The sequence below is a fragment of the Triticum urartu genome, chromosome 7A (genome assembly GCF_056163025.1).
Source record: "Triticum urartu cultivar PI428250 chromosome 7A, HENAU_Tu73, whole genome shotgun sequence".
In the NCBI taxonomy this organism is placed as follows: Eukaryota; Viridiplantae; Streptophyta; class Magnoliopsida; order Poales; family Poaceae; genus Triticum; species Triticum urartu.
Genome location: NC_141879.1, coordinates 635,345,375 through 635,372,114, shown reverse-complemented (window position 1 = coordinate 635,372,114; position 26,740 = coordinate 635,345,375). Strand labels below are relative to the sequence as shown.

Genomic DNA, 26,740 nt, shown 5'->3' with positions numbered 1-26,740 from the left:
ACAATGATGAAGTGAAGGTTGGCATTACACCATTCAATGCGGGTCCTTCAGACTTCAGTCCTTTCTCATGATGCACTGTGACATTCCTTCCGCTCAAAGGTTTTTCAATAAACAGACGTGGTTGGATTAATTGTGGCTCTTGTGTGGTGTGTCTAATAGTTTCCTTTTTAATGTTGAGTTGTGATATTGTAAGTAAAATGTGCATGGTTTAGTTCAAATGTGTTTTCTGCCTAATTCCAGTCAGACGATTAAGTAGTTTCACTGCAAAGTGCAATTTAAAAAGTCTAAAGATGTGATTTACACTTCTTGTGCTGCCCCGATTACTTGAAATAACAACCTCGAAACGAATTCGCAAACCATGAGTTCCGCAAAATTTTCATATAACTTGATGCATCAAAATTCCACAAAAAGGCTTACTTGAATTGCATAGATATAAAAAATAAAGACATGTGAAAAATTATAACAAAGAAACTTATGATTTATGTGAGTCCATCAAACACAATAATTTGGCATCTCATATCATGATAGTGCACAGAAAATAAAACACATAAATTTGTGAGGAATGAAGAGACATGGAAAGTGCACAGGACTTTGAAAGCCGAAATGGAGCGAGATATGAGATCATCATACTAAGATTCAATTTGTATGACACCGATGGCTGACCAGTGTGTAATTTTACTCTAGTAGTTTTGTATGTGAAATGAAAGGGGCAACTTCATTTCGCACACATAAACTCAAGCAACTTGCACATACTCCCTCTGTTTCTAAACATAAGCCATTTTAGAGATTTCAATACGGACTACATATGAATGTATATAGACATATTTTAGAGTGTAGATTACACTCATTTTGCTCTTTATGTAGTCCACATTGAAATCTCTAAAAGGTCTTATATTTAGGAACGGAAGGAGTATATAATTGCTCCTTTATTTTTACATTTTTTGATGGATTTTCATTTCACATTTTTCAGTTTATTTCATTTTACATTTATTTTCCTGAGGGTATCCTTTTTTTAGACAATCTTGACTTCCTGAGGGTATCTAATGAGCTAGATGGCGATGACAACGGCCCATGGGTTCGTCCGTCTAGTGAAGCAGTAGTGCAAGCGAAAATGTGGAAGCGCGACCTGGGCATCCTCCTCCTCGCCGCATTCGCCGTCTTCTTCTTGTTCCAAGTCAGCCCACTCATCTCCTTGATTCTCCTTCAGTTCCGGCCGCGATCCTCCTAGATGAGCCATTCTTCTGACTGCAAGGGCCGGCCGAGCAGCACGAGGGCGACCTATCCTTCCACGAGGCGTGGTACCACCTCTCGGACGACGCTACAAGCACGGCGCCGACTGCCTCCCGCCGCCGCTCGTCACGGATCTCAAAGGCGATGGCAGGCCCGAGGGTCGTGGTCCTCCTCCCCACACACGACGCCAAGATTCAGGTCCTTCAGCCGCCCCGCCTTCTACAAATGCCATTTCACGATAAAAATTTGCAAGCGTTGAAACTTTTATCAATGTTTCTGACTAAAAAGTTCAGAATTTTTAAAAGTGTTTTTCTCTTTTTCTTTCAATTTTATTGTTCACTGAGCTCATATGAGCTCGGGCTAAGAAACTTTATGTCCGTTTTGGAGGACGAGCTATTTGGCTCTCGTAATCTCGTCCAACCGTTTTGAGGCTGTGATGTGTACATAGGTTCTGTTGCCTTTTTTATTTACTAGCACATATGCCCGTGCATTGCAACGAGAAAAATTGATGTTTTGTGCAAGCATAATGTCCCACAACACCGGATTCACTATGAAGAACATGCTGCAACCCAACATCCTTCTACAAAATGAACATAAAAAAATATGATGCAATTTAGCCATGTTCATACTTTCTTTGCCGGGCATAATCTCTCACTGATTTCATTTAAGTATAATCATTTCTTTAATTATGATGACGCTCTCACTTGTTTTAGTCGGGAGTCAAATCCTTCCTTTTCTAATTTAGCAGCCCCAACACATTGAAACCTACTAATCCTTCCTTTTATCCTACATTTTTACCTCAAGTCCTTCATTTAATTAGCCTCATCATTTGAATATTCTATTTATTAAGACCACAGTCTTTGTTTTAATTATTCCACCGTTTTACCCACAATTCTTTCTTTAATTAGCCACATCTGCTTAAATATTTTATTTAAGTCCACAATTCTTCCTTTAATTAGCTCATTCGCTTAATTAGCTCGCCCTCAACATGAGGACTGCCACTCATATATTTAGAGTGAGTTGGGATTAGTAAATATGAATGGCGCATAGGTCGTTGGTTGTTATATCGAAGATCCAGACAGGAGGTCTTGTGTTCAATTCCAACAATGTTGATTTATTTTGACCCAATTATTTTTCGCGGTCTCTATGAAAGCCCATAAAAGGCCCAACAACATATAAGTACCTGGCCCAGGTGGGGAGCAACTAGTTAAGGAGCGCTCCTTCGGGAGCCTCGCAACGATCAGCGCCACTTGGCGCGCTCTCAGCCATTCGCCACGTGTTGCGCTCTGGACGCTCTCTCCGGATTTTATTTTTTTAATTTTTTCGCACGCGTTTTCGGCTTTTTAAATGTTTTTTTGGTTTTTTTCGACGTTTTGGTTTTCCCCCGATCTTCCTTAGCTTTTCGATAAAAAAAATTCGAAATTCTTTTTGCGCGAAAAAAACACATTTTCTTTTTCTTTTCTTTCGCGAAAGTCACGGTTTTTCCCGTGAGAGGCACGGTTGTGCTTTAGCGAGAGTCACGATCGTGCCTTTCGAAAACGGAAAAAAATGCTTTCTTTTTTCTTTCGCGAGAGTCACGATTTTGCTTCCGCGAGAGGCACGGTTGTGCTTTCGCGAGAGTTACGACCGTGCCTCTCGGAAAGGGAAAAACAAAACGCGTTTTCTGTTTTTTCTTTCTTTCGCGAGAGTCACGGTTTTGCTTCCGCTAGAGGCACGGTTGTGCTTTCGCGAGAGTCACGACCGTGCCTCTCGAAAAGGGAAAAACAAAACACGTTTTCTATTGTTTTTCTTTCGCAAGAGTCACGATTTTGCTTCCGCGAGAGGCACGGTTGTGCTTTCGCGAGAGTCACGACTGTGCCTCTCAAAAAGGGAAAAAAATACGCGTTTTCTGTTTTTTTTCTTTCCCGAGAGTCGTGGTTTTGCTTTCGCGAGAGGCACGGTTGTGCTTTCGCGAAAGTCATGACCATGTCTTTCAGAAACGGAAAAAAACACGTTTCTGTTTTTTTTCTTCCACGAGAGTCACGGTTTTGCTTCCATGAGAGACACGGGCGTGATTTCGCGAGAGGCACGGGCGTGCCTCTTTTGGGAAGGAAAAAAACCGTGCTCCCGGTTTCGGTTTTTTCACCCGGTTTTTTCTTCCGGGTTTTTTGGTGAAAAAAAAGTTCGTCAAAACTTATCAATATGGGATCTAGTTTTGAAGATCTCGACGCGAGAAATCCAATAGTGAAAACGGTTCGAGATTTCACGCACGGTTTAAAAGATAAAACGTTTTGAATAAACGGATCTACAAAAAAAAGGGAAAACTCCCAGGTTGCGACAAGTGGCGCGCTGCATGTGCGCCATTTGTCGCGACCTGGGAAAGTGGAGTGTTCTTTGCAACGAATACTCCTTAATTAGTGATTTCCGCCCAGATGGCTTAGCCTGTGTATGAGTCTAACGAAAAGGACTAAATCAAACTAAAAATATCTATTCCCTTTAATAGTAGGTATAGATATAGATATAGATTTTGAGGCAAACATAGTGTTTTTTTTTCAGTAACAGACAAACATAGGTTTCGTTGGCTGCTGTGCCTTCTTTGTACGTGGGCCTCTGTTGTGTTCGATGATTGAGAAAACATGATGTGCCTCGTGGGCTACTTTGAAATTTGTATCATGTGGAACAATCGGTTAGCCCATCAGCCAAAAAAAAATACCACTTTGTATTTATTGGCTTGGTTCGACCTCTATCATCAAACTAAACATAAGTGCGATCGCAATTGATGGGATGGAGTTCTTCTTTTGAGGAACCCCAACGATCGACCAACCGGCTAGCTGGTTCAGATGGGAGCATGACGATCCAGTCAAGCTCATGTTCTGCTTTCTAGTCCGATCCATGCAACATAACGGAATTGTCACGGCACATGTTCCCACGCTGCTTGAAGGCGGATCCTATTCGGCACTTCATGTGTCCGTTACAGTGCATTTCGCAAAGGAATCGAACTTCCGACCCCTTTGTTACGAGCGGTTAACTCCAGCCATCAGGCGATCACCCCATCGGTGTACAAGTACTTCATTTTTTTTCTTCTTTTAGTTCTTTCTTCAGTTTAGTTTCTTCTCCATATTTTTTCTTTTTCCTTTTTTCTCATCCTTACTCGTTTTTTAATGCATGTCTTTTTAAAAAACCCGTGAACCTTTTTTAAATAGATGAACTTTTTTCAATTTCAATTAACTTTTTTCTAATTCAGTATTTTTTCTGAAATCAATGATTTTTTACCATTTTGTGAACTTTTTAAAAAAATCAATGAACTTTTTTTAAATCTTATGAATTTTTTTCCAATCCGATGAATTTTTTTAAATTGGGTGAACTTTTTAAAAATTGATGAACTTTTTTATTATTTTTATTATTAAAATCAATGCACTTTTTTCCATTTTTTAAAATAAATCTATGAACTCTTTTTATTTTCACAGACATATTCAAAATTGTAAAAAAACTGGAGGCCGGTGTTTTTTCTGAACTAGCAGCGCAACACAGCCGACAAGAAAATCCAATGAGGCAAGCGAAAGCGAACCCGAAGGGAGCGATGGTGCGAATTTTTTAATGGGTCGCGGCCCGCTACTGGTCGCTGTAGGCGCCACTTCTCCAACGGGCGCCTATAGCGCCCAATAGAAGCTCCCCTGCTTGACCTCCTCATCTCCATGGGATACAACTGTTCAACAGTGAACGGATACGGGCGCGTTTAAAAGGCTCCTCACTGAAATACAATAGAGAAATACGTGCCTGCTACTGACCACGGTATAAACGGATGACTATGATAACGGCTTTCAGGTAGCTCGGCCACCAAACAACATTTTCAGTATTGAAATGTCTGAAAAGGTTTATATTTAAAAACGGAAGGAGAAGGACGGAAACAACAACAAAATAAATCAACAGGACATATCACTACTCATGCCCAGTGGCGAAGCTAGCAGCCAGTTACGCCTAGGGCTGAGCAAGCTTGAACTACAATTCTTGAAATTTTAAGTACTTTGTAGAAAGAAATTACAAGGGACCTTGGTACTAAGCCCTAGTTGCCCTAGGCTTGTCTCCGCCACTGCTCATGCCGATGCTGTTCCAGTGAGACAAGCTGTTGACAGACCATTCTACATCAAAACATGATCGTCTTACTCATACAAGCCTAGTGGCAGCATCCCTGGTTAAGTTTGTGCGTGGCAAATAAGGAGCACGCTGGGAATAGCGTGTCTCTGACGTTGGGGCCCATACATAGTCTACATCCAAAAAATTTCTGGAACAATCGGTGCAACACCAACAAATTCCCGTCCGCTGTCGCCCTCCATCTATGCTCCGCCGCCTGCAGCTAGCTTGGTGCCCCAGGAGTCCGCCACCACACCGTTCGTCGACCTACAAAGACAAAGAGGAGGAATGGGATTTTAAAACGAGACGGTAGGGTGAAGGCGGCTAAGGGCTAAACACAACAAGGTCTCTTTGTTTAGCACATCTCCGTCGCCACAAGACTAAATAACTAGCTTAGCGAAGAAGCTCAGTTCCCACCAATCAGGTTCAGACATTTTTTCCCTTGGAATCGCGAAGATTCACACTATAGCAGCAGGCTAGATAGAAGAGTAGGAAAAGAAAAGGCAAAAAAGACAGAGAACGATAGCAGCAGACTGAGTCAAGTCAACCAATTCTTCGCTGGCTTTCCACTCGCGTGCATGGCCCAGGAACCCAACCCACTCAACTCGGTCCGGCCCGGCTGCTCCACTACTCCTCCCACTGACTTCTACCACCGCACACGCCGAGCTATACAAAAGTGGGAGGCGTCGGCACGGCAGCAGCCGCCAGCCGCACACATTTGCACAGGGTAGCCTCCTTTTAGTGCTATCTGCTCCGCCCCTCTTCCTCCCCACCACACACTCACACAGCCCCGGGCAACTCACGCTCCTGCCCACCACAAAGCCCCCAGGCACCTCTGCTGCGGCCTCCTCCGGACCTCTTTCTACCGGCGCCTCCACTCCTCCATCCCCTCCAGCCCCGCTCCGCCGTCGTCTCCACTATGACACCCCCTCCAGCCCCGCTCCGTCGCCCCCTCCAGGATCCAGCCACTAACTCCACCACCGCATGTGCCCATCTCCGCCAACAGTGTTTGACTTTGACGTACAAGAACTAGACCAAGAAGAGAGAGAAGCGAAAGCCACCCTTCGAGCCATGGACCCCGCGACGGCGGCCATGGGCTCCCTCCTCCCCAAGCTGTTCGAGCTCCTCCACGGAGAATACAAGCTGCAGAAGGGCGTGAAGAAAGATGTACAATTTCTCGAGAGGGAGATGAGGAGCATAGACGCCGCCCTCCGCAAAGTGGCCATGGTGCCGCGCGACAAGCTCGACGACAACTCCAAGATCTGGGCCAATGATGTCAGGGAGCTGGCATACGAGATGGAGGATGTGGTTGAGCGCTTCATGGTGGGCGTCCAGGGCTTTGAGCCCGCCGCTAACCCCGACGGCTTCAAAGGGTTCGTGAAGAAGGTGGCCAGCTTGTTCACAAAAGGCAAGGCGCGCCACCAGATCGCCGATGCAATCAAAGGCATCAAGGATCAGGTCCAGCAGGTGGCGGATCGACGCGACCGGTACAAGATTGATGAAGTTGAGGCAACTCTAGCTGCTTCAACCATGGTTGACGCTGTGGACCCTCGCTTGATGGTTCAGTTCAAAGATCACAGAGAGCTTGTTGGCATCGAGGGGCCAAGAGACGAGCTAATCAAGAGGCTGGCAGATGAAGATGGTTGTGTGTCCAAGCAGCAGCAGCTCAAGATCCTCTCGATCTTCGGATTTGGAGGACTTGGCAAGACGACTCTTGCCAGAGCAGTTTACGACAAGATACAAGCAGAGTTTGTATGTAAGGCTTTTGTTTCCGTCGGTCAGAAGCCTAATGTGAAGAATGTTCTCATAGGTATTCTCCTCCGAATTGACAAAGCCTCTTGTCACAATGTTACACTGTTAGATGAGGTGTTGCTCATTGAAAAACTCCGAGAACTGCTTACGAACAAGAGGTACCACCATCATCCTAATTTGCATGCTGTGAGAGATTTTCCTCATTGCAAATGCATATTTATTAGTATATAGTTTAATTTTTAGCGCTCATAATAAAAAGTGAAGTAGAAATGGGCGCTTCACATTCTTGCAGATTTTCACATAGATAAGATTCAGATAGTATCGGCGTACACTTATGTGTTTTAAGAAAAAATTCATTCCATTTACGCATAGATAAGATTTAGGTAGTATCGGCGTACACTTAAACGTAATTGAAAATGCATGTTTACTATAGTATGTCCTTTAAGCGACGGTGATAAAGAGTGAGGCGTAAATGGGAGCTTCATTTTTCTGCAGATGTTTTACATCAATTATATTTAGATTGCATTTGCATGTTATTTTTTTGACAAAGTAATATATTAATATCACGGAGATATCAATTACACCTAGACTCTGCAACAATGAAATGCCCTAAAGACATTATGCGTGCACACAACCCAAAAACAAACCAAAAAAGACAAAACGAAATATCCCGCTGCAGTGATGACTCCTTGTAACTGCAACACGAACCACCACCAAGACAACACCCGAAGTCCAAATTCTCCAAAAGGGACGCCTCTAAGAAGAAAATAGTGCACAAGCACCGTCGTCGTTCGATCATAGATCTTTGGTTTTCACCCTGAAGAAAATTCGCGCTCTCAAAACAATGCCTTCAACAAGGCCACTGCCAGACACAACCAATTAAAGCCAGACCATGGGTTTACACCCTGAAAGCTAAGGCTCTATACTCCTACTATGTTGGCTCCCCCACTTGCCGACGCCGCTGCTACTAGTCACGAATCACCAAACGAAGTTCTCATCGCCTCGACTCGATCCACCATTACTAGGCATCAGACTCAGCCACCATGACGTTCTGCGCCACTGTCTTCACCATTGAAATCGAAATACCGACAGGTCCCATAATGTCAACAGACAACGAAGCTTCGCGTCACACCCTCCTGGAGCTACTCGACCTGAAATAGGGGCGCACACGACTGAATCCCATCAGATCCAGCAATCTACATGCGTCAAGCACCCAATGGAGGTCTCCGTTGGTGCCTTCTGGAACTCATCAACGGCCAGATCAATGTGGGCTGCCATCAAGCAGAACAGCGTCTTGGCGCTAGAAGAACCCTAGGACCGCCGCAAGAGGGGAACAGATCTGGGCAGGGAGCCCCAGATCCGCCGCCACCAGCCACACCATGGCCGGCCCCCACGCTGCCCTCGTAGCCGTGGTGGCACAACCGTCGCCACAGCGTTCCCCCACCGCCGCCACGCCGGGTGCCCAGGGGCAACGCCTCGCCTTGGCCAGAGGCCCCCACACGAGGGGAGGAGGAGAGCCCGCCGGGCGAGCTTTGCTCGCCATGCTCCCCCGGCGGCGGCAGGGAAGCAGGGGTACATGTTTTACCTACGGTAAAGTGTTCTTGCCAATTATATGCACCTATAGTAGGAACAAATGGTTATTCAAATTAAAAAATAAAAATGGATGTATTATATAAACTCTAATAGAATGGATTTAACCAAAACCTTGCATGTATTTTGATAGTGTCCTCCATTCATTCATTAATCATTTACTTATGTTTCAGTTGTCCTAAAGCACCTTGTCGTGAATTGAATAATGCCATTTTGAGTTCTTGGTTGAGACGCTTGCCATATTTCTTTTATTTCCAGGACAACACTTTAGTTTTACTAATTCATGTATCTCCTGCTGCCATGTCAATAGGTACCTTATCATCATTGATGATATATGGGATATGAATTCATGGGATATAATCAAATGTGTTTTTACTGATAGTAAGTGTGGAAGCAGAGTAATCACAACTACTCGTATCTTTGAAGTGGCAAAAGAGGCTGGTGACATTTACAAGCAAGAACCTCTTTCTCCAGGTAGATCGAAGGAATTGTTCTGTATGAGATTGTCTATTGGCAAAAGCAAAAGTCCTTATCATGAATCGGTTAAGATATCTGAGAAGATATTGCAGAAATGTGGTGGCATACCGCTAGCTATCATTACAATAGCTAGCTTGTTGGCTAGTAAACCAGTAACAGATTGACCTGGGGTCTATGACTCTATTGGTTTCGGGAATGAAGATAACAAAGAAGTGGATACCACAAGAAAGATATTGCTATATAGCTACTATGATCTTCCATATTATCCACGGCTTTGCCTATTGCACCTAGGCATATACCCCGAAGATTATGAGATAAAAAAGGACACTTTAATTTGGAAGTGGGTGGCTGAAGGATATGTCCGTGAGGAACCAGGAAAAGGATTATTTGAGGTTGGAGAGAGATACTTCAACATGCTCATAGATAGAAGCATGATCCAGGCAGTGGAGAGGCAATATCACAACATCATATATGCTTGTCGTGTGCATGATTTGGTACTTGATATGATTCATTTTCTTTCAGAAGACGAAAGTTTCGTTACTGCATCAAACAGTAACATGACATCTCCACATACCACTTCTCGTAGGTTGGCCATAAATAATGAAATCATAGAGCAGGATGGATCTGTCGCTAACATGAGCATGAAGCAGGTGATGTTATATAGTGCCACCATGTGTCACTTTAGTACGTTGCCATTGCTTTCAAACTTTAAAGCTCTACGTGTGTTGGCTTTAGAAGACTGCACTTTCATGGGAAGTGAGCGCTCTGTGAAGCCGGAAGATTCTCCTTATCATCTTAATTATCTTGGGAGGCTGATTCACCTGAGGTACCTTGGGTTCTCGGACCGGCTGGTTGGGTTCTCCCTGCCTGGGATCTCCATGCCGCTTATCTTAGAGGTCCCTGAAGAAATAGGGGATCTAAGGTTTTTGCAGGTACTGGACTTGGGCAGAACTGGCATTAAAAAACTGCCTCAAAGTGTTGGTCGGCTGACACAACTGAAGTGCCTGCGCTTTGGCGGTTCCAATATGGAGGTGTTGGACTGCATGAATTTAACATCCCTAGAAGAGCTACAGTTGCACCTTGTCTCTCCAGATTTTCTGAAAGGGCTTGCCAAGCTAAAGGAGTTGAGAAAGTTTAGCCTACACTTTGAAGAGGAGCACGGTAATATGTTGTTCAAAGATTTGATGGGACATGTTGCCAATCTACAAAAACTTCAAGTCATAATGGTTACTTGTAGGCATCGACCGTATCCTCAGCCTTGGTCCGATTACACTGGCTCTGTGACCCTTGGGCACCTCCGTCATCTGACAGTGAATGGCCTGCTTCCTGGGCTACCAGTGTGGATTAACTCCTCATGCCTCCCGAACCTCTGCCACTTGCATATGGAACTGACGGCTATGAAATCGCAGAATATGGAGATCCTCGGGAGGTTCTCAGAGCTCATTACTCTCACCGTTCTTCTCTATGATTACATGGCTTTTCCTAACGCCATGGAGGAGGGTGCATTCCCCAAGTTGAGATACTTGGAACTGAAGAATTTTAACCAGCCCAGATTTGTACTGGGAGCAATGTCCAGCCTTGAGTGTTTTAGGATAATAATCGGCCTGGAAGGGACCAATGGCTGGGACTTCCATAGCCTGGTGAACCTCCCTCGTCTTGAGAAAGTTGATGCTGAAATCCTAGGCTACACTGGCAGGGGTATCGACGAGTTGCAGGCACATGAGTCGTTGAAGCAGGCCCATGCGTCCTTGAAGCATGCAGTTGAGATCCATCCCAACCATCCCGCACTCAAGGTACGTGCTGCTAACATCGTAAATGTAGTTTTTTCTCATTTACCGTACGTACTTGTAAAAGGAGACGAGTTTCTTTCTCATTTCACCTTTATTTCAGTTGCAGATTTATCATAGTTGACCCGATTTCCCAGCCGTCTTGCACTCAATGTACCTGCTACGTGTAAGATCAGAAAAGTTATTTCTTTTCTCATGTTACTTGTAAGAAGAGAGTTTCACTTGTTTTTGTGATTTCCATTTTCATTGTCACAGTTCATGTGTATTGATAAAATTTATGTTTCTGTACCACAATCTTGTACATAGTTAATAGTCTCACTTGTTTTTGTGATTTCCATTTTCAGCTTTATTTGACAGAAGGAGGCCTTCATGCGGATATTAATGGAGATGGAGTTCTAGATCATGTTCAGGTGTGTTGAAGTGTCAAAATTACAGCTGCAATTCACTTTTTTCATCCGCACCACATTTTTTGGTTCCAGAGAAAGTTGAAACACTGGGTTTAGGGTTTTGCGTGGGTGGCTAACATCCAGCCTCACGTCTCAATATATAGATGATCAGAATACAATTACATACGTATACAAATACGTGTACATGTATAATATGCTAGACCCTATTTTACATGCCCCCTCAATCTGAACTACATACAAGATTCAGATTGGTTTTAAAACGGTCTAGCATCTATCGAGTAGCGGGTTTAGTAAATACATCCGCTAACTGATCATCAGTTGATATAAACCTGACTTCCAGTTTACCAACAGCTACCCGTTCCTTCACAAAATGGAAATCAATCTCAATGTGTTTGGTACGAGCATGAAACACTGGATTCGCCGTCAGGTAAGTTGCCCCTAAGTTACCACACCACAATATGGGTGTGCGCTGCCGTGTGACTCCAAGTTCTGTGAGAACTGTGTCTATCCAAATGGCTTCAGCCGCGCCATTTGCCAATGCCTTATACTCTGCCTCGGTGCTAGAACTCGAGACCATAGGTTGCTTCTTGGAACTCCAAGATATAAGATTGGGTCCAACAAATACAACAAAGCCACTAGTAGAACGCCGGTCATCAACACAACCTGCCCAGTCTGCGTCGGTGAATATACTGACTCCAGTAAATCTGGACTTACGAATCCGTAGTCCCGTGTCTAGCGTACCTTTGATATACCTCAGAATACGCTTAACTGCTTTCCAATGAACCTGGGTAGGCTGAGACAGGAACTGGCACACTTTGTTCACGACAAAGGAGATATCTGGACGGGTGAGTGTCAGATACTGCAGTGCTCCAACTACACTGCGGTACCTGAAAGAGTCATCGATACTCAGCAATGCTCCACTGTGACGCGAGTGGCTCTCGGATGTAGCAAGTGGAGTGGAAGTGGACTTGCAGTTCTCCATGTTGACGCGATGAAGAAGATCAAGTGCATACTTCTTCTGTGTCAATGTCATGCCCCCTGAATGAAAGGACGCTTCCAATCCAAGAAAGTACTCCAGCCTGCCCAAGTCTTTGATGGGAAAACTCGCAGACAAGGACTGCACAAGGCGATCCACCACATGAGGTGTAGAACCGGCAATCACAATATCATCAACATACACCAGCATGTAGATCTGAATAGCACCATGTGAAAATATGAACAAGGACGCATCCGCCTTGGAAGGAACAAAGCCAAGCTGTGAGAGACGCTGACTCAACCGAGCATACCAGGCACGCGGCGACTGTTTGAGCCCGTAGATGGACCTCTGGAGTTTGCAGACATGAGAGGGATGATGAGCATCCTCAAAGCCAGGGGGCTGCTGCATGTAGACATCTTCGGCCAAAAATCCGTGAAGAAAAGCATTACTCACATCAATCTGGCGAAGACACCACCCGCGGGAGATGGCGAGAGAGAGGACCAGACGAACCGTGGTAGGCTTCACCACGGGGCTGAAAGTATCTCCATAGTCTATCCCTTGCTGTTGAGTAAAACCGCGAGCAACGAGGCGAGCTTTGTGCTTGTCAACAGAACCATCCGGACGATGTTTGGTCTTAAAGATCCACTTGCAACCCACAATATTAACACCAGGAGGCCGAGGCACCAACACCCATGTGTTTGTGTGACGAAGGGCGGCAAATTCCTCAGACATGGCGGCACGCCAAGCCGGTTCACCAAGAGCATCACGATGAGAGGTGGGTGCGGCGAAGAATGCACGCCGACGAGTGTCGTACCGCACCGTACCATCCGTGTATGTCTTGGCCTTACGCGTATGATCGCGGTGACGGGTGACCATAGTGTGCCCGGTAGCTGCATCACCGGTAGAAGGTGGCGGCGACGAAGGAGACCCGGCCGGTGGTGTCGCGGCTGAACGATCGTCAGCAACAGGCGACACGGGCCGGGGGGACGCGTCGGACTGGGCCGAAACAGGCGACGAGGGAGATCCAGGTGGAGACGGCAGCCTAGAGGATGCGGCTAGCGACTCGACGACAACCGAAGTAGGCGAGGCGGGCTGGGCTGACCCAGGCGAGGCGGGCAACCCAGCGGGCAACCAAGTCGTGCCTACGGTCGCGCCAGCAAGCGAGGCAGACGGGACCGCGGACGCGCCAGTGGGCGAGGCCGACAAGGCTGCCTCGGGACCATGCTCGTCGATCGCGCCGGTGGATACAGGTGCGACGACGGGTTCCTGTGAAGAAATTAGAGCAGCATCTGCAAAAAACAAGTCAGGTGACAAATAGAACAGGTCGTATTTCCGCACATGGACATCCGAAACCGGTTCATTAGATGGAAAAGTGAGAGCATGCTCAATGGAGGCAATGTCAACCGAGACACCCGGGCTGGAGTAAGGGAAAACTGACTCGTCAAAAACAACATCACGAGAGATGTAGATCCTACCCGAGGTGCGATCAAGACACTTATAGCCCTTATGCAGAGGGCTATAGCCAAGGAAGACACACATCTTCGAACGGAACTCCAACTTGTGAGCATTATACTTGCGGAGACTAGGCCAGCAAGCACACCCAAAAATCCTGAGAGAGGAATAATTGGGTTGAACATGAAACAGGCGGAACAGAGGCGTGTCTTTGTTGAGAACCGGAGTGGGCATACGGTTGATGAGATAACACGCCGTAAGAAAGGCCCCATCCCAAAACCGGAGTGGGAGAGACGAGTGTGCCAGTAAGGCAAGACCGGTCTCGACCAAATGACGGTGTTTGCGCTCGGCAATACCGTTCTGCTGAGATGTATGTGGACACGACACACGGTGAGAGATGCCCGTGCGTTGAAAATAGTGATGGAGCTTGTGGTATTCACCACCCCAGTCAGACTGAACAGCCTTGATTTTGCAATCCAAAAGGCGTTCGACATGAGCCTGAAAGTTATAGAAGACTTGCTCAACATCGGATTTATGTTTAAGCAAATAAATCCAAGTGAAGCGCGTGTAATCATCAACAAAACTGACATAATACTTGTACCCCCCGAAGACGCAATAGCGGGACCCCAAACATCTGAATGTATTAATTCAAGAGGTACAGTAGTGACATGATAAGACGTGGAATACGGTAGCTGATGACTCTTAGCACGCTGACATGCATCACACACTAATGGTGAAGTATTTGAACTAGAGCAGGGAAGATCATGACTCCGAACAATGGAGGTGACCACATTATTTGTAGGGTGACCTAGACATTGATGCCATTGCGACGACGAAACACAGACACTGGATGAAGCATGGCGAGATGACGAAGCACAAGTAAAGGGAATCGGATAGACCCCCCCTCGACTGCTACCTTGAAGAATGACGCGCCTGGTTGCTTTGTCCTTAACAAAGAAAAAACGACGGTGAAATTCAACAAACACGTCATTATCACAAACAACGCGATAGACAGAAAGAAGATGCTCTCTGATGTGTGGAACATGAAGGATGTTGCGCAGTTTGAGTGATGAACCGGGTAAACGGGAATGACCAATGTGTGAAATAGACAAACCTGCACCATTGGCCACCTGAACCTGGTCCTTGCCATCATAGCGCTCATGAACCTGGAGGCATTCAAGATCACTCGTCAGGTGATCCGTAGCCCCGGTGTCCAGCACCCAAGGATAGTCGACGGTGTTGGTGGAGGCCGAGTTGGCGGAGCGAGAGTTGTGGTCCTGGTCATAACGCTTGCGGCAATCATCGGCCTCATGCCCCCAGTTTTTGCAAATTTGACACCGGGGGCGCCAGTGGTTGTTGCGACGGCCACCACCACCGTTGTTGCCGCCGTTACCCCCGCCACCTTGCCGACCATTGCCGGCGTAGGAGGAGTTGCGGTCGCGGCCACCATTGGGGCCGCCGTTGCCGCCTTGACGGCCTTGCCCGGGCTGGCCGTTGCCATCGGCCGGGCGACCCCCACCCTGGGAGGGGTAGGGCTCCGAGTAGGGAGCGCGTCCACCATGTCCGGAGGGGCCAGAGTGAGTCACGACGTTAGCCGAGGAAGTCCACCCCTCCACCGCACTCTGTTGTGCCTGCAGTGCCTCGAAGGATAGAACCAATGAGTAAAAGCTGGAGTAGGGCATGGGTGCGTTACTCACACCCAAGGAGGCGGTGATGGAGTTGTAGGCGGAGCCGAGGCCGGTGAGGATGTGATCGATAAGCTCATCATCGCGGATCGGGGAGCCGGCGGCGGCCATAATGTCGGCAAGTGCCTTCATCTTGTGCATGTATTCCGCGGCGGAGAGATCGTCCTTCCTCAGCGACTGAAGTTGCCGCCGGATGTGACGGACGTTGGCGCGGCTCTGGGCGCCGAACATGGCGGCGACGGCTGTCCACACCGCATGCGCCGACTCGTAGCCAATGAGTTGGCATGCAATATCCTCATCCATGGAGGTGAGAAGGAGCCCCTTGACGCGCTGATCTTGAACCCACCAGTGGTGGTACTCCGGGTTGTCGACGGCGGTAGCAGCGTCGCCGGTGCCGACAACGAGTGTTTTGGCCGGTGCCGCCTTGGTGCCATCGAGGTGTCCGTGGAGGTTGGCACCGGCAAGGACAGTGCTGGTGATGCCTCCCCAAAGCATGAAGTTGTGACGACTGAGGCGGACGGAGATCGTCGGGACGGTGAGCGCGGCGGGGATCGTGGCGACGGGGGACGAGACGAGGGCGCCGGCAGTTTGGCCGGTGGAGAGGGCGGAAGATGACATCGCTGTGGCGGCATGGAGAAGAACGTCACACGGCGGCGGCTGAGGCAAGATGCGGCGGCGGCGCGGAAGATGACACGCGCGGGAGCAGCGATCGGAAGCGGCGCAGCGTACAGGCAAAGCTAGCTAGCTAGCTAGCAAGCAGCTGGATGGATTCCTCTGGCTAGATTAAGATTAATCTCGTACGTTGAAGCAGCAAGCGGAAGCGGCGGCTACGCGGAGAGAGGATCGGGCGGCAGCGGCGCGAGGGACCTGCGGCGGCGGCCTGACCTAGCTGATACCAAGTTGAAACACTGGGTTTAGGGTTTTGCGTGAGTGGCTAACATCCAGCCTCATGTCTCAATATACAGATGATCAGAATACAATTATATATGTATACAAATACGTGTACATGTACAATATGCTAGACCCTATTTTACAGAGAATACTCTTCAGGCCACTGCCGCTCGTATTTTATGTCTGTAATTTCCAGCAGAGCTGTGGATTTGTTTCTCGATTGCTTGTGTCACAAGGTGTTATGATGTACTGTAGCTTTTAGGCTTTTCCAGTCATTCGATAAATAGTTCAAATGGTTTTACAGCACTTCTAGTTAGTTCCTTGTAGAGGGAGAAATTGAGCTTTCTGCTCAAACATGAACATAGATGATACTGAATATTGCTTGTTCTTTGTATTATTATTGTGTAATTTGTGTTGCTATCATCTTATCCTAGCAAGTAGCAAATTACCTTTTCATGAAATCATGCCTTGTCTTCGTCATAAATGATTTGCCAAAAATTATGCAATGCTTGCACAAGTGCTATGTTATCATGATAAGTGCATTCCCTTATCTTTTCACCTTAAATAATCAGAGTTCATATTTACCATGGAATTTGAGGTCTCCTAATTTAATTTGGACATGAGAGAATTAGCACACACTGACCCAACTTAGATCCAGTATCATATATTTCACCTCAATCTCTCAGTAGTTCTTGTATGTGTTAATCTCTGTACGCTGGGATGGGCAATTTCATTGCTCCATTCTCCTAATGAATATGTGGGTGTCAGATATGACTGCTTTGCCAATGTTTTTTTTTATTAATAATTGTTACCAAAGCTGTTGGTCCATTCTTCTGTAGGTTGTCGGTGCAAATGGTGCTGAGCAAACTGTTGTTAGCGGGTCGATGGAAGTGCTGAAACCCTGTTGGGCAGTTGCCATGTCTGGTGTGCCGGTGCGGGAGCAGCTTTTTAATGTTTCAATCTGCCACTACAACCATCTCAATCTGTTCCATCATGGTGACTTTTCAAGAAGTTTTGGGAGGACATTTGATCCATCTAACTTAGAGGTGGCGGCACCAATTCTGCTGGAGAGAAGTCATGGCAATATCATCTTTCTAACAAGCCGGGGAGAGGTCGGTGTATTTCTTTAGCGGTTTTGGACGCATCAAGTCGACGGCACTAGCTTGAAATAATGAGCAGCGGTTTATTTCCAATACCCTGACTTGTTTGTCTATCATCGTAGGTGAGCTTATACTCTTCAGGCCTACTTGATCACGATGCGACATGGAGGTGGCAACTATCGACAGGCGCAACATGGTCCAACCTTCCATCTCCATCAGGGATGACAGAGAATGCTGTCATCCCCACTCACAAAGCCTTCTCTCTGCACGCCTATGACCCAAAGCAGGTGATCATCGCGGGCGGCGACCAGGAGGCCGTGGTGATCTCTCCTTCTGGTGTCCTACTGGCGTCCAGCGACCTCCCCGCGCCGCTGACTCATGCATTAATCCTCAAGGATTTCTCTGGCGATGGGCTGACTGATTTCATCCTGGTGACATCCGGGGGAGTGTGTGGATTTGTGCAGATGAGGCGGCCCGGGGCGCTCTTCTTCGGCACACTTGTTGGCTGCTTGATCGTTGCGATCGGGGTGATACTTGTTTCTCTGCACCTCAACTCGTCGAACAATGGTAAACCAAGGTCTTCTTCGACCGACTACAGGTGACTACGATGGCGGTATTCTGCTGAGATGATCTTGCGAACATCCCCGGCACGCAGTGAGGAGTTGTTATAGTGTTGAAGCTAGATTTAGCTTGCTGGAGGTGCTTAGCTTGTGTCTTGTAAGTATTTGGGTTGGTGAACTTTTGTTGTTCTTCCATATAATCCTTCGTTAGCATTAAATCTCAAGTGTATAAACCTGAAGACCCAGCAAGATAAAACACACCTGAAGCTCTCGAGTGTATATGCTCAGGCTGAAGCGTGTCTCTGAGGCCAAGGTTAAGGCAGAGAACAGTGATAGTATTTAATTTGAACTTACATCCAAATTAATTAATCCATGAACAAATTTCTTCTAACTAAAAGTCATCAGTTATTGGGCCACTTAGCCGAGGCGTGCCATCGATTTCAAATTTGTATACATGCACAAATTTGCGAGTAAAGCTATTGATAAAATTCTAGGGAATCTTCTGCCATGAAAGAAATGAGAATTTCACATTCCTTCTCGCTGATTACTGACACATGTTTCAGGATTCGTGCAAAGAAAGTTTTGGAAAGCATAGAAGAGAAATAAATAGAACACCATACTTTACACAGGCAAGGAGATACTAAGAGCCTGTTTGGCCCATTGGTTGATGACTAAACATTGCCACAACTAAAATAATACAACTGCGTAGCTACCACAGAAAGTGTAGTGAACAAAACGAAGGCACGGAGGCTGATTACAACCAAATTCGATTATTGGATTAGCCTGAGATGATAACCTCATAATTTTTATTTACTCCTGTAGCTTGCTGATGGCATTGCCTCCGGAGGAAGAGCAGGACTCACCCACGCAGCCCTGGCTGACCTGTAAAATTTTAGTCACATAATGTAAGCGCGGTTATTATACATAAGTGAGCAACAGATCAGTTAACTAGGTATGCATACGTGCTGTACACAGAAACATTTTCTCTCAAAATTTCGAATTCGCATGGGATTCGTACCTGAAGATTGATTATGGGCGTGTTTGGTTGCCTGGGTGCATCTAGCATGCATTGCATGAAGGAGCTTGGTTGGGGCTAGCCTGATTGAGCTCATGCAAAACTGAGTTAAAATGTGTGTTTGGTGTACTGCATGAGATGAGCCAGGCTCAATTCAGATTTTGTTTGGTGTGTTGCATCTGAGGTTGTATGAGAGATGCAGCATACAACATATGTTGTTTGGTAGGTTGTATGATGTGGAATTTGACTCAAGGGTGATTGATCATGTATGTAAAATAATCATAATATAATTTTGGTAATACGCACTCCAAATTAGATATCTTTGCTGATTGAGGTAATAAAAGAATATATGTTCACACGTCTTAAAAATGAATGAGATGATTGAAGTAAGAAAAAGCAAAATTTCAGTAGCATCTTTGCTGTTTGTATAAGTACACAAGCAGTTTATATACACATATAAGCAATTTATGGTACAAAATAACTAAAGAATTCTTCTTTTCCGGTCCAGCACATAAATAGCACATAAATCAAGACGTACTAGAGTTCACATATTAGATAGCCACAAATCCATATGGTCCATATTACAGTCCAGAGTTCACATATTAGATAGCCACAAATCTATATTGTCTTTACATCACATATATACGGGGATAGTTTTTCTGACCAAGTACAATAAAATATGGTCAGCTTCGTTGATTGGCACATATTTGCTCACACTCCACCCTTGGGCACTTCATTGCTGGTCACAGGCATTCCATCCTTGGGCATTCCTTCCTTGAGCAATCCTTCCTTGGGCACGGGCACTCCACCGTTGACCTTGGAGAGGTGGTGCATGACCCAACGAGTGCGACGAGTCTCCGACATCTGCACGAATGAGTGGCTCCTAGCCCTGTTGGCATTCTCATTGAGATAGTCCAAGACAATTAACAGATCATCCTCGGTAAAACCAGGGAGCTCCATGACAGCACCATAAAGTTCAGGATGTGCCTCTCCGGTGGACTTGATAGCAATAGCAACTTCACGGACTGCTTCGGACATGTTGCTCATGACCAAGACTTCTTCTTCACTCATCAAGCTAGCCCTCTTCCTTTTGCCAGTGGAGCTAGACGCATCCTTACATGGTTCCTTCCCATGAGGAGCAGCAGCAGTTTCCCCATGAGCAGCAGCAGTAGCACTCAAACCAGGTTCATTCCCATCAACAACAAATTCAGAACCACAAGCTTCAAGGTTTACAAATGATGAGGAGGTTCCCACCATTGAAGGAACCCCAAGATCCTCATTAGATGTCATTGCATACCTTCCTGTAACAATACCACTTCCAAAGATAGCAAGCATCTGAACATAATTCTCTAAAGGCACATTGAGGTACTCAACATCTTTGGGATGGTCCTACATGAAACATAAATAATTCTATGAGCATAAGTAGTTCTATGAACATATGTAACTAAATAGCTACTGATCAGCCACTAAAAGCTAGTACAAACCTTGATATGGCCCATGTAGTGCTCTTCCTCCAGCAATATGACATAGTTGTTATCATCCCAAAGTGACCCACTAATGTCTCGGAGCTTACTTATCTTCACCCACCTAGCACGCCACTTGCGGAGGTGATTGTACACTTGGGTCCCGGTTATGGAAAGACCAAAGTGCTCACTACAATTCTTAGCCACCTGGTTTAGGTGCACCTCCTTAAAGCCCTTTTCTGTCTTCACTCCATTAGCAATGAGCTCTACAAAGCGACGTAACATGAACCCAGACATTGGAGATGTCCAGCGCAATGGGTGATTCCCACCGCCATGCCCACCATCAGCCGCCATCTCAGCCATCACTTCTATGTACAGAACAAACAAAAGAAAAGGAAAAATGATTACATAAGAGAATAAATGATTACACAGATCTAGGAGAGGAGGTTCAGGACAGGGCCTGTACAGGAGCGACGGGATGCATGTGGTCTATGAACACACGGTCCAAATCTCAAAGCCAGATTATATCAACAACGGAACTACGGTAGTCTGATGGTTTTAACACCAGATAGTGGACTCCAGATCCACAAACATGGTCCTTGGAACGTGCTTCCATGAACCCGTTTGCTAACAAGGCCCTTGCAATCCCCAACGGAAGTTTCACTTCAAGCGTGGAGGGCAGCGGTGAACGCGTGAGCACGCGCATGTGTGCGTGTGGGTGCCGTGCCTGTACAAGAGCGAGGGGAGCAGCTCCCATGGCCACGGCGGCCATGGCTGGGAGCTCGGCTCCGACCTAAACACGCCCGCGCCGGCCACGACGGCCATGGCCGGGAGCTCGGCTCCGACCAAAACGCGTGCAGGGAACGGCAGCCTGCTCACATCCGCATCGGTAGAAGCAGCAGCGCAAGGGCGGAGAGAGATGAGAGGGATCTGTGAGGGATGGGGACAGATGGAAGAGGGATGGGAGGAGAGTCCAACCTCTGCGCGGAGAGGATGCGCGCCGGCGACGTGCCCACGAGGCGACGGGGCGACGAGATTCGTTCGCAGGAGAGAGGAGAGGGGTGGGGAGAGCGGCGCAAATGCGGGTGTGAATCGACAGGGAGAGAAACCCTAGCCCTCTTCGCTCGCGTGGGTGCAGGCGTGGGTGCGGGCGCGGATACAAGCTCGCGGAAACGGCCGAAACTTGCGTGCGAGCTCAGCCTGGCTGGGGGGCCTATTTTGCATCAGTCGGGCCTGGCCCAGAACGACGCGCAGCCTACCAAACGTTGCGAAAATTGCATGGTGGGTGCGATGCAGGTGCGAGGCAAGAAACCAAACACGCCCTATAGAGCACAGTTAGCTCGCCTCCTGAAACAGATATAGGAAGTCATCAGTAATATGAGCTGTTTTACGGTGATTGGGTTAGTACTCGGAGTACTTAGCAGTACTTACATGTCTGATCACGTCTGATTTTTATTAGCCGTCAGATCTTGCGGGGAATTTTAATTGATTGAATTTAATATGTTAATTGCGATAAGGGCATAATGGTCCAGGGGAAAATATATTTTCTTGAACCGATCACCTGAGGACCAGATCCATGTCTACTTGATCCAGTTCAGAATCCTCCTCCGATCTATTCGTCGCCGCTCGCCGCTCCTGACCTTCTCCGTCCTCGACCTGCCCGGCGAGAGGAATAAATTCATCGTCCTCGTCCTCCACCCAACCAACCCCAGCCCCCACGCCGTCACCGAAGAAGAAGAAGGCCGGATCTGCGCCGGCTGAATCGGCGGCAACCACGGCGGGCGATCCCATCTCTTCGCGCGTACCATCCTTAAGGTATGAATTCGGCTTGGCGTTCTGCTCGTTCTCTTGGCCGTTGCGCCCCTCCACCGTGCATGCAGTACAACCTCAACCCCACAAGATCCGGGTACGGACTAGAACAACGAATGGAAAGCTTCATCGTGGCATAGTTTCTCTTGAGCTAATCGCATCATGTTTGTTTAAGTAAGATGTTGACGTTTGAGATGAGATATACTAAAGGAAGATGAGATACTGGTTCCATAGTTCACTTAATTTAGTTTATTAAATTCATCATCACTTTAGGTTTGCACAGCGCATGAAATATAGTTTAAAGGAAGATGAGATACTACTTGTTGGATGTTGATGATTGGTTTCCCTCACATGTCAAACCAGCAAAGTCTTTTCCATGCACTTGTCTTTGCCTATGAGCTATTTTACACCTGCAACATTGATAAACAGAAAGATGTTGATGATTGGTTTCCCTCACATGTCATATGCAGGAAGACATGGCGTATGCAAGTGATGAGAGTATGTTCGAGTATGTAAATGTTGTCAGCAAGATGTTTCATAGTGAGGCTGAAGGCTATGAATTCTACAACAAATATGCTCTTGAAAAAGGTTTTAGTGTGAGGAAAAGCTACGTTGAGTGGGATGGATCCAACAAATACATAATTTTAAGGAAAATTGTGTGTAGTCGTCAAGGGTTTCGCGAAGATAAGCACATGAAAAGAAAGATGGAAGATAGAGGAGGCCACGAAGTTTAACTCGTGTTGGGTGTAATGCTAAATTGGTCATTACGAGACAGGAGGAAACCGGTCGGTGGTTTGTCAAGGATTTCATCGATGAGCACAGCCATGCTCTAGCCCCACGGGATCTTTCTTGTCTGCTGCGTTCGCACAGACGAATTAGCGATGAGCAGAAAGCGGACATTGCGGACATGGAAAAATATGGGATCCGCAAATACCGTATGATGGATATTTTGTGCTTTCAATACGGTGGATTTGATAAGGTTGGATGCATAAAGAGGGACATTTATAATTTCTGCCATGCTAATAAGCAGGAGACAATCAGTGCCGGTGATGCTAAAACGGTGATCATGCACATGATGGCGAGGCGAGAGCGAGATGTGGATTTTTTCTTCAAGTACTTGGTAGACGAGCATGGCCATCTGAAGGGACTGTTCTGGGCTGATAGTCAATCGCGACTTGACTACGAGGCTTTCGGAGACGTCATTGTTTTCGATAGCACATACAGAACCAACAAATACAATCTGCCATTCGTGCCTTTTGTCGGGTTGAATCACCACCGCAGCACTGTTATATTTGGCTGTGGTATAATTTCTCATGAAACAAGCTAGGCATACGAGTGGATGTTGCGGACCTTTTCTGATTGCATGGCACAGAAGCATCCGATATCTGTGATCACAGATGGGGACCTTGCAATGCAGAGAGCAATAAGAGTGGTCTGGCCAGACTCAAACCATAGACTATGTATATGGCACATTCAGCAGAACATTGTACGCCATCTGCATGATGACGACGTAAAGGAGGAATCCAGATCTTTCATTTATGATACTTCTTCCATTGAAGAGCATGAGATAAAATGGATACAATTCTTACAACGGAATAAAGTAACCAGTGAGGAGTCTTGGCTGCATCAGATGTATCAGATGAGAAAGTTGTGGTGTGCTCCATATCTTGAGGGGCGTTGTTTCCTAGGATTGAGCAGCAATCAGAGGAGTGAGAGCTTGAACTCTGTGCTACATAGGCATCTTGAGGGTAAGATGTCGTTGTTTGAAATGCTAGAGCACTATGAGCGTTGCCTTGCGTCGCGATGGATTAACGAAGCTCTCCATGACGTCGAAGCCTTGCAGTCCGTTCCATTTACAGAGGAAAATGCTTCGCCGCTTGAGAAACACGCCGCAACAGTTTTCACACCTAGTGTCTTTAAGATGGTCTTATGGAGCATAGATGCTGTCAGCAAATGTCAGATTAGAGAGATACTAGATGGATCAGAAGATTCCACTTATGTTGTGTCCAAGCAGGAAAGAATGGATAAAAAGTTTGGAGTGCGCATTGAAGAGCAAGGAGGTCTTTTGCACAGGGTGAGTTGTTCTTGCCGTAAGCTGGAATGCGCAGGCACACCATGTTCCCACATTTTTTACATATTGGGGATTTTAAAACAAATAATTCTGCCCGGTTGTTGCGTTCCCACTAGGTGGACCATGAATGCAAAATGTGCATACGCACCTACCAGAAAAAACCAGATGTATGACTATTCGGTAAGCCTGCAGAGGTACGCAAGTTGCGGAATTGTAGTCACGCCGCAAGTTTCCAGGCATGCCACTCTGATGAGGACTATCACCGTCTAAAGATGCTTTTGCAAGCACAACATCATGGCAAGCAATCAAGTTTTGAACAAGCTGACAGCAAGGAGTCAACTAATGCTCAGCATAACAGCATTAGGTTTGGCCCGTTGATGCCGCACTCGCAGAAAGTTGATAAGGTTCTGGATCCCGTGCATGTGCCAGGACGAGGTGCACCGAAGAAAAGGCTGCAGGCAAAGACAAAGAAGTCAAGATCACAGAATATCTGTGGCTATTGCAAGAAACCAGGTCACAATCGACGTAAATGCGCTAAATTGCTAAAGGTACGAAATATGTTCATATTTTTTTTGCATGTGTTTTACTCATAATTGATGTCCATGTGATTTATTGTATTCTTCTGTGTAGGATCTCGAGGCTGAACTGTGATATCTACATACAGCATGAACCGACGATGAGCCAGAGAAAGTCGTGCGCCATTCAGCTTTGTGTGACGTGGTCTTTACATTCTATTTCATCGTGACAGTAATTTAGTGAAGTGCGGTTGTACTGCCATGTTACTGTATTAGTTCGACATCTTTCGTTTCCATTTTTTGTGTGTATCATTTGATGTCCAACTTTAAGAATGATGATGTATTTCGACAAATTGGGCACTATGATTCTTCACCCTTACTATGGTTGTCATGCATATTCATAATCATCATGCATATTCTTCATTTACAGAGCAATGATGACTGACGTATTTTTTAAATAAGCGGGGCCCACTGGGGTGTGCTTGGAAATCTTTGAAAAACCTCCATGCACGTTCATCTTCACTGCATGCAAATCGGGCGGCAGCCGCTGTGCCAGTAGCTGTCAAGGCCTTGATGAATCACTATTCACATGCAGGTCCCCGACTCTTGCATGCAGGTCCCCGACTCTTGCATGCAGGTCCCCTTGAGGCATAGACCGATGTTTTCAGCAGTCAGTCTAGAGGGCATTATAAATTCAAAAAAATTCAAAAAAATACAAAAAACTTGGAAACCTAGTTTTGTTTGTGGAAGAGATCATGTGTGCCAAAACTGAGGTGATTTGGAGGTGGTCGAAAAAATGCCCGCATTCCCGGAGGGACCATTTGGTCTTAACTTAAGCCAGTTTTTGAAAAAACGTGATTTTTTCCACCACCTCCAAATCACCCAAATTTTCTTGTACATGGTGACCCACATGTGCAAAACATGTGTATGCAAGAAAATTTTGAAAAAATATATTTTACAATGCCCCCTTGAGGCATAAACCGATGTTTTCAGCAGTCAGTCCAGAGGGCATTATAAATTCAAAAAAATTCAAAAAAATACAAAAACTTGGAAACCTAGTTTTGTTTGTGGAAGAGATCATGTGTGCCAAAACTGAGGTGATTTGGAGGTGGTCGAAAAAATGCCCGCATTCCCGGAGGGACCATTTGGTCTAACTTAAGCCAGTTTTTGAAAAAACGTGAATTTTTCCACCACCTCCAAATCACCCAAATTTTCTTGTACATGGTCACCCACATGTGCAAAACATGTGTATGCAAGAAAATTTTGAAAAAAATTATTTTACAATGTCCCCTTGAGGCATAGACCGATGTTTTCAGCAGTCAGTCTAGAGGGCATTATAAATTCAAAAAAATTCAAAAAAATATGAAAACTTGGAAACCTAGTTTTGTTTGTGGAAGAGATCATGTGTGCCAAAACTGAGGTGATTTGGAGGTGGTCGAAAAAATGCCCGCATTCCCGGAGGGACCAACTTAAGCCAGTTTTTGAAAAAACGTGAATTTTTCCACCACCTCCAAATCACCCAAATTTTCTTGTACATGGTGACCCACATGTGTATGCAAAAAAATTTGGAAAAAAATTATTTTACCCTTGAGGCATAGACCGATGTTTTCAGCAGTCAGTCTAGAGGGCATTATAAATTCAAAAAAATTCAAAAAAATACAAAAACTTGGAAACCTAGTTTTGTTTGTGGAAGAGATCATGTGTGCCAAAACTGAGGTGATTTGGAGGTGGTCGAAAAAATGCCCGCATTCCCGGAGGGACCATTTTGGTCTAACTTAAGCCAGTTTTTGAAAAAACGTGAATTTTTCCACCACCTCCAAATCACCCAAATTTTCTTGTACATGGTCACC

At 46.1% G+C, this 26,740-nt stretch overlaps 2 protein-coding genes and 2 pseudogenes across 5 annotated transcripts; 3 read left to right on the top strand and 1 right to left on the bottom strand.

The window, feature by feature from the left end:
• Positions 1-6,030: 6,030 nt before the first annotated feature.
• Positions 6,031-11,066, top strand: LOC147960908 (disease resistance protein RGA5-like; annotated as a pseudogene). Its single transcript, XR_015610111.1, has 2 exons — positions 6,031-7,250; positions 8,993-11,066. The product of XR_015610111.1 is annotated as a disease resistance protein RGA5-like (transcript).
• Positions 10,719-18,329, top strand: LOC125528551 (uncharacterized). Of its 3 annotated transcripts, none has more exons than XM_087532144.1 (5): positions 10,719-10,952; positions 11,050-11,112; positions 11,291-11,356; positions 17,197-17,469; positions 17,580-18,329. In XM_087532144.1, the coding sequence occupies exons 2-5, from the start codon at positions 11,098-11,100 to the stop codon at positions 18,057-18,059; spliced, it is 834 nt and encodes a 277-aa protein (XP_087388270.1). In that variant the 5' UTR covers positions 10,719-10,952; positions 11,050-11,097; the 3' UTR covers positions 18,060-18,329. The 3 variants fall into 3 exon arrangements, with proteins under 3 accessions (XP_087388270.1, XP_087388271.1, XP_087388272.1); XM_087532145.1 differs by having other exon boundaries at positions 10,764-10,952; positions 11,056-11,112; XM_087532146.1 differs by having other exon boundaries at positions 10,798-10,952; positions 11,050-11,150.
• A 1,414-nt stretch (positions 18,330-19,743) lies between these two features.
• LOC147960907 (uncharacterized) lies at positions 19,744-20,858 on the bottom strand. The gene is made up of 2 exons (XM_087533980.1): positions 20,517-20,858; positions 19,744-20,421 (listed from the first exon to the last, which is right to left on the bottom strand). Exons 1-2 carry the CDS (start codon positions 20,856-20,858, stop codon positions 19,744-19,746), a joined length of 1,020 nt encoding a protein of 339 aa, XP_087390106.1.
• A 1,922-nt stretch (positions 20,859-22,780) lies between these two features.
• Positions 22,781-25,026, top strand: LOC147960906 (protein FAR1-RELATED SEQUENCE 5-like; annotated as a pseudogene).
• Positions 25,027-26,740: the final 1,714 nt, after the last annotated feature.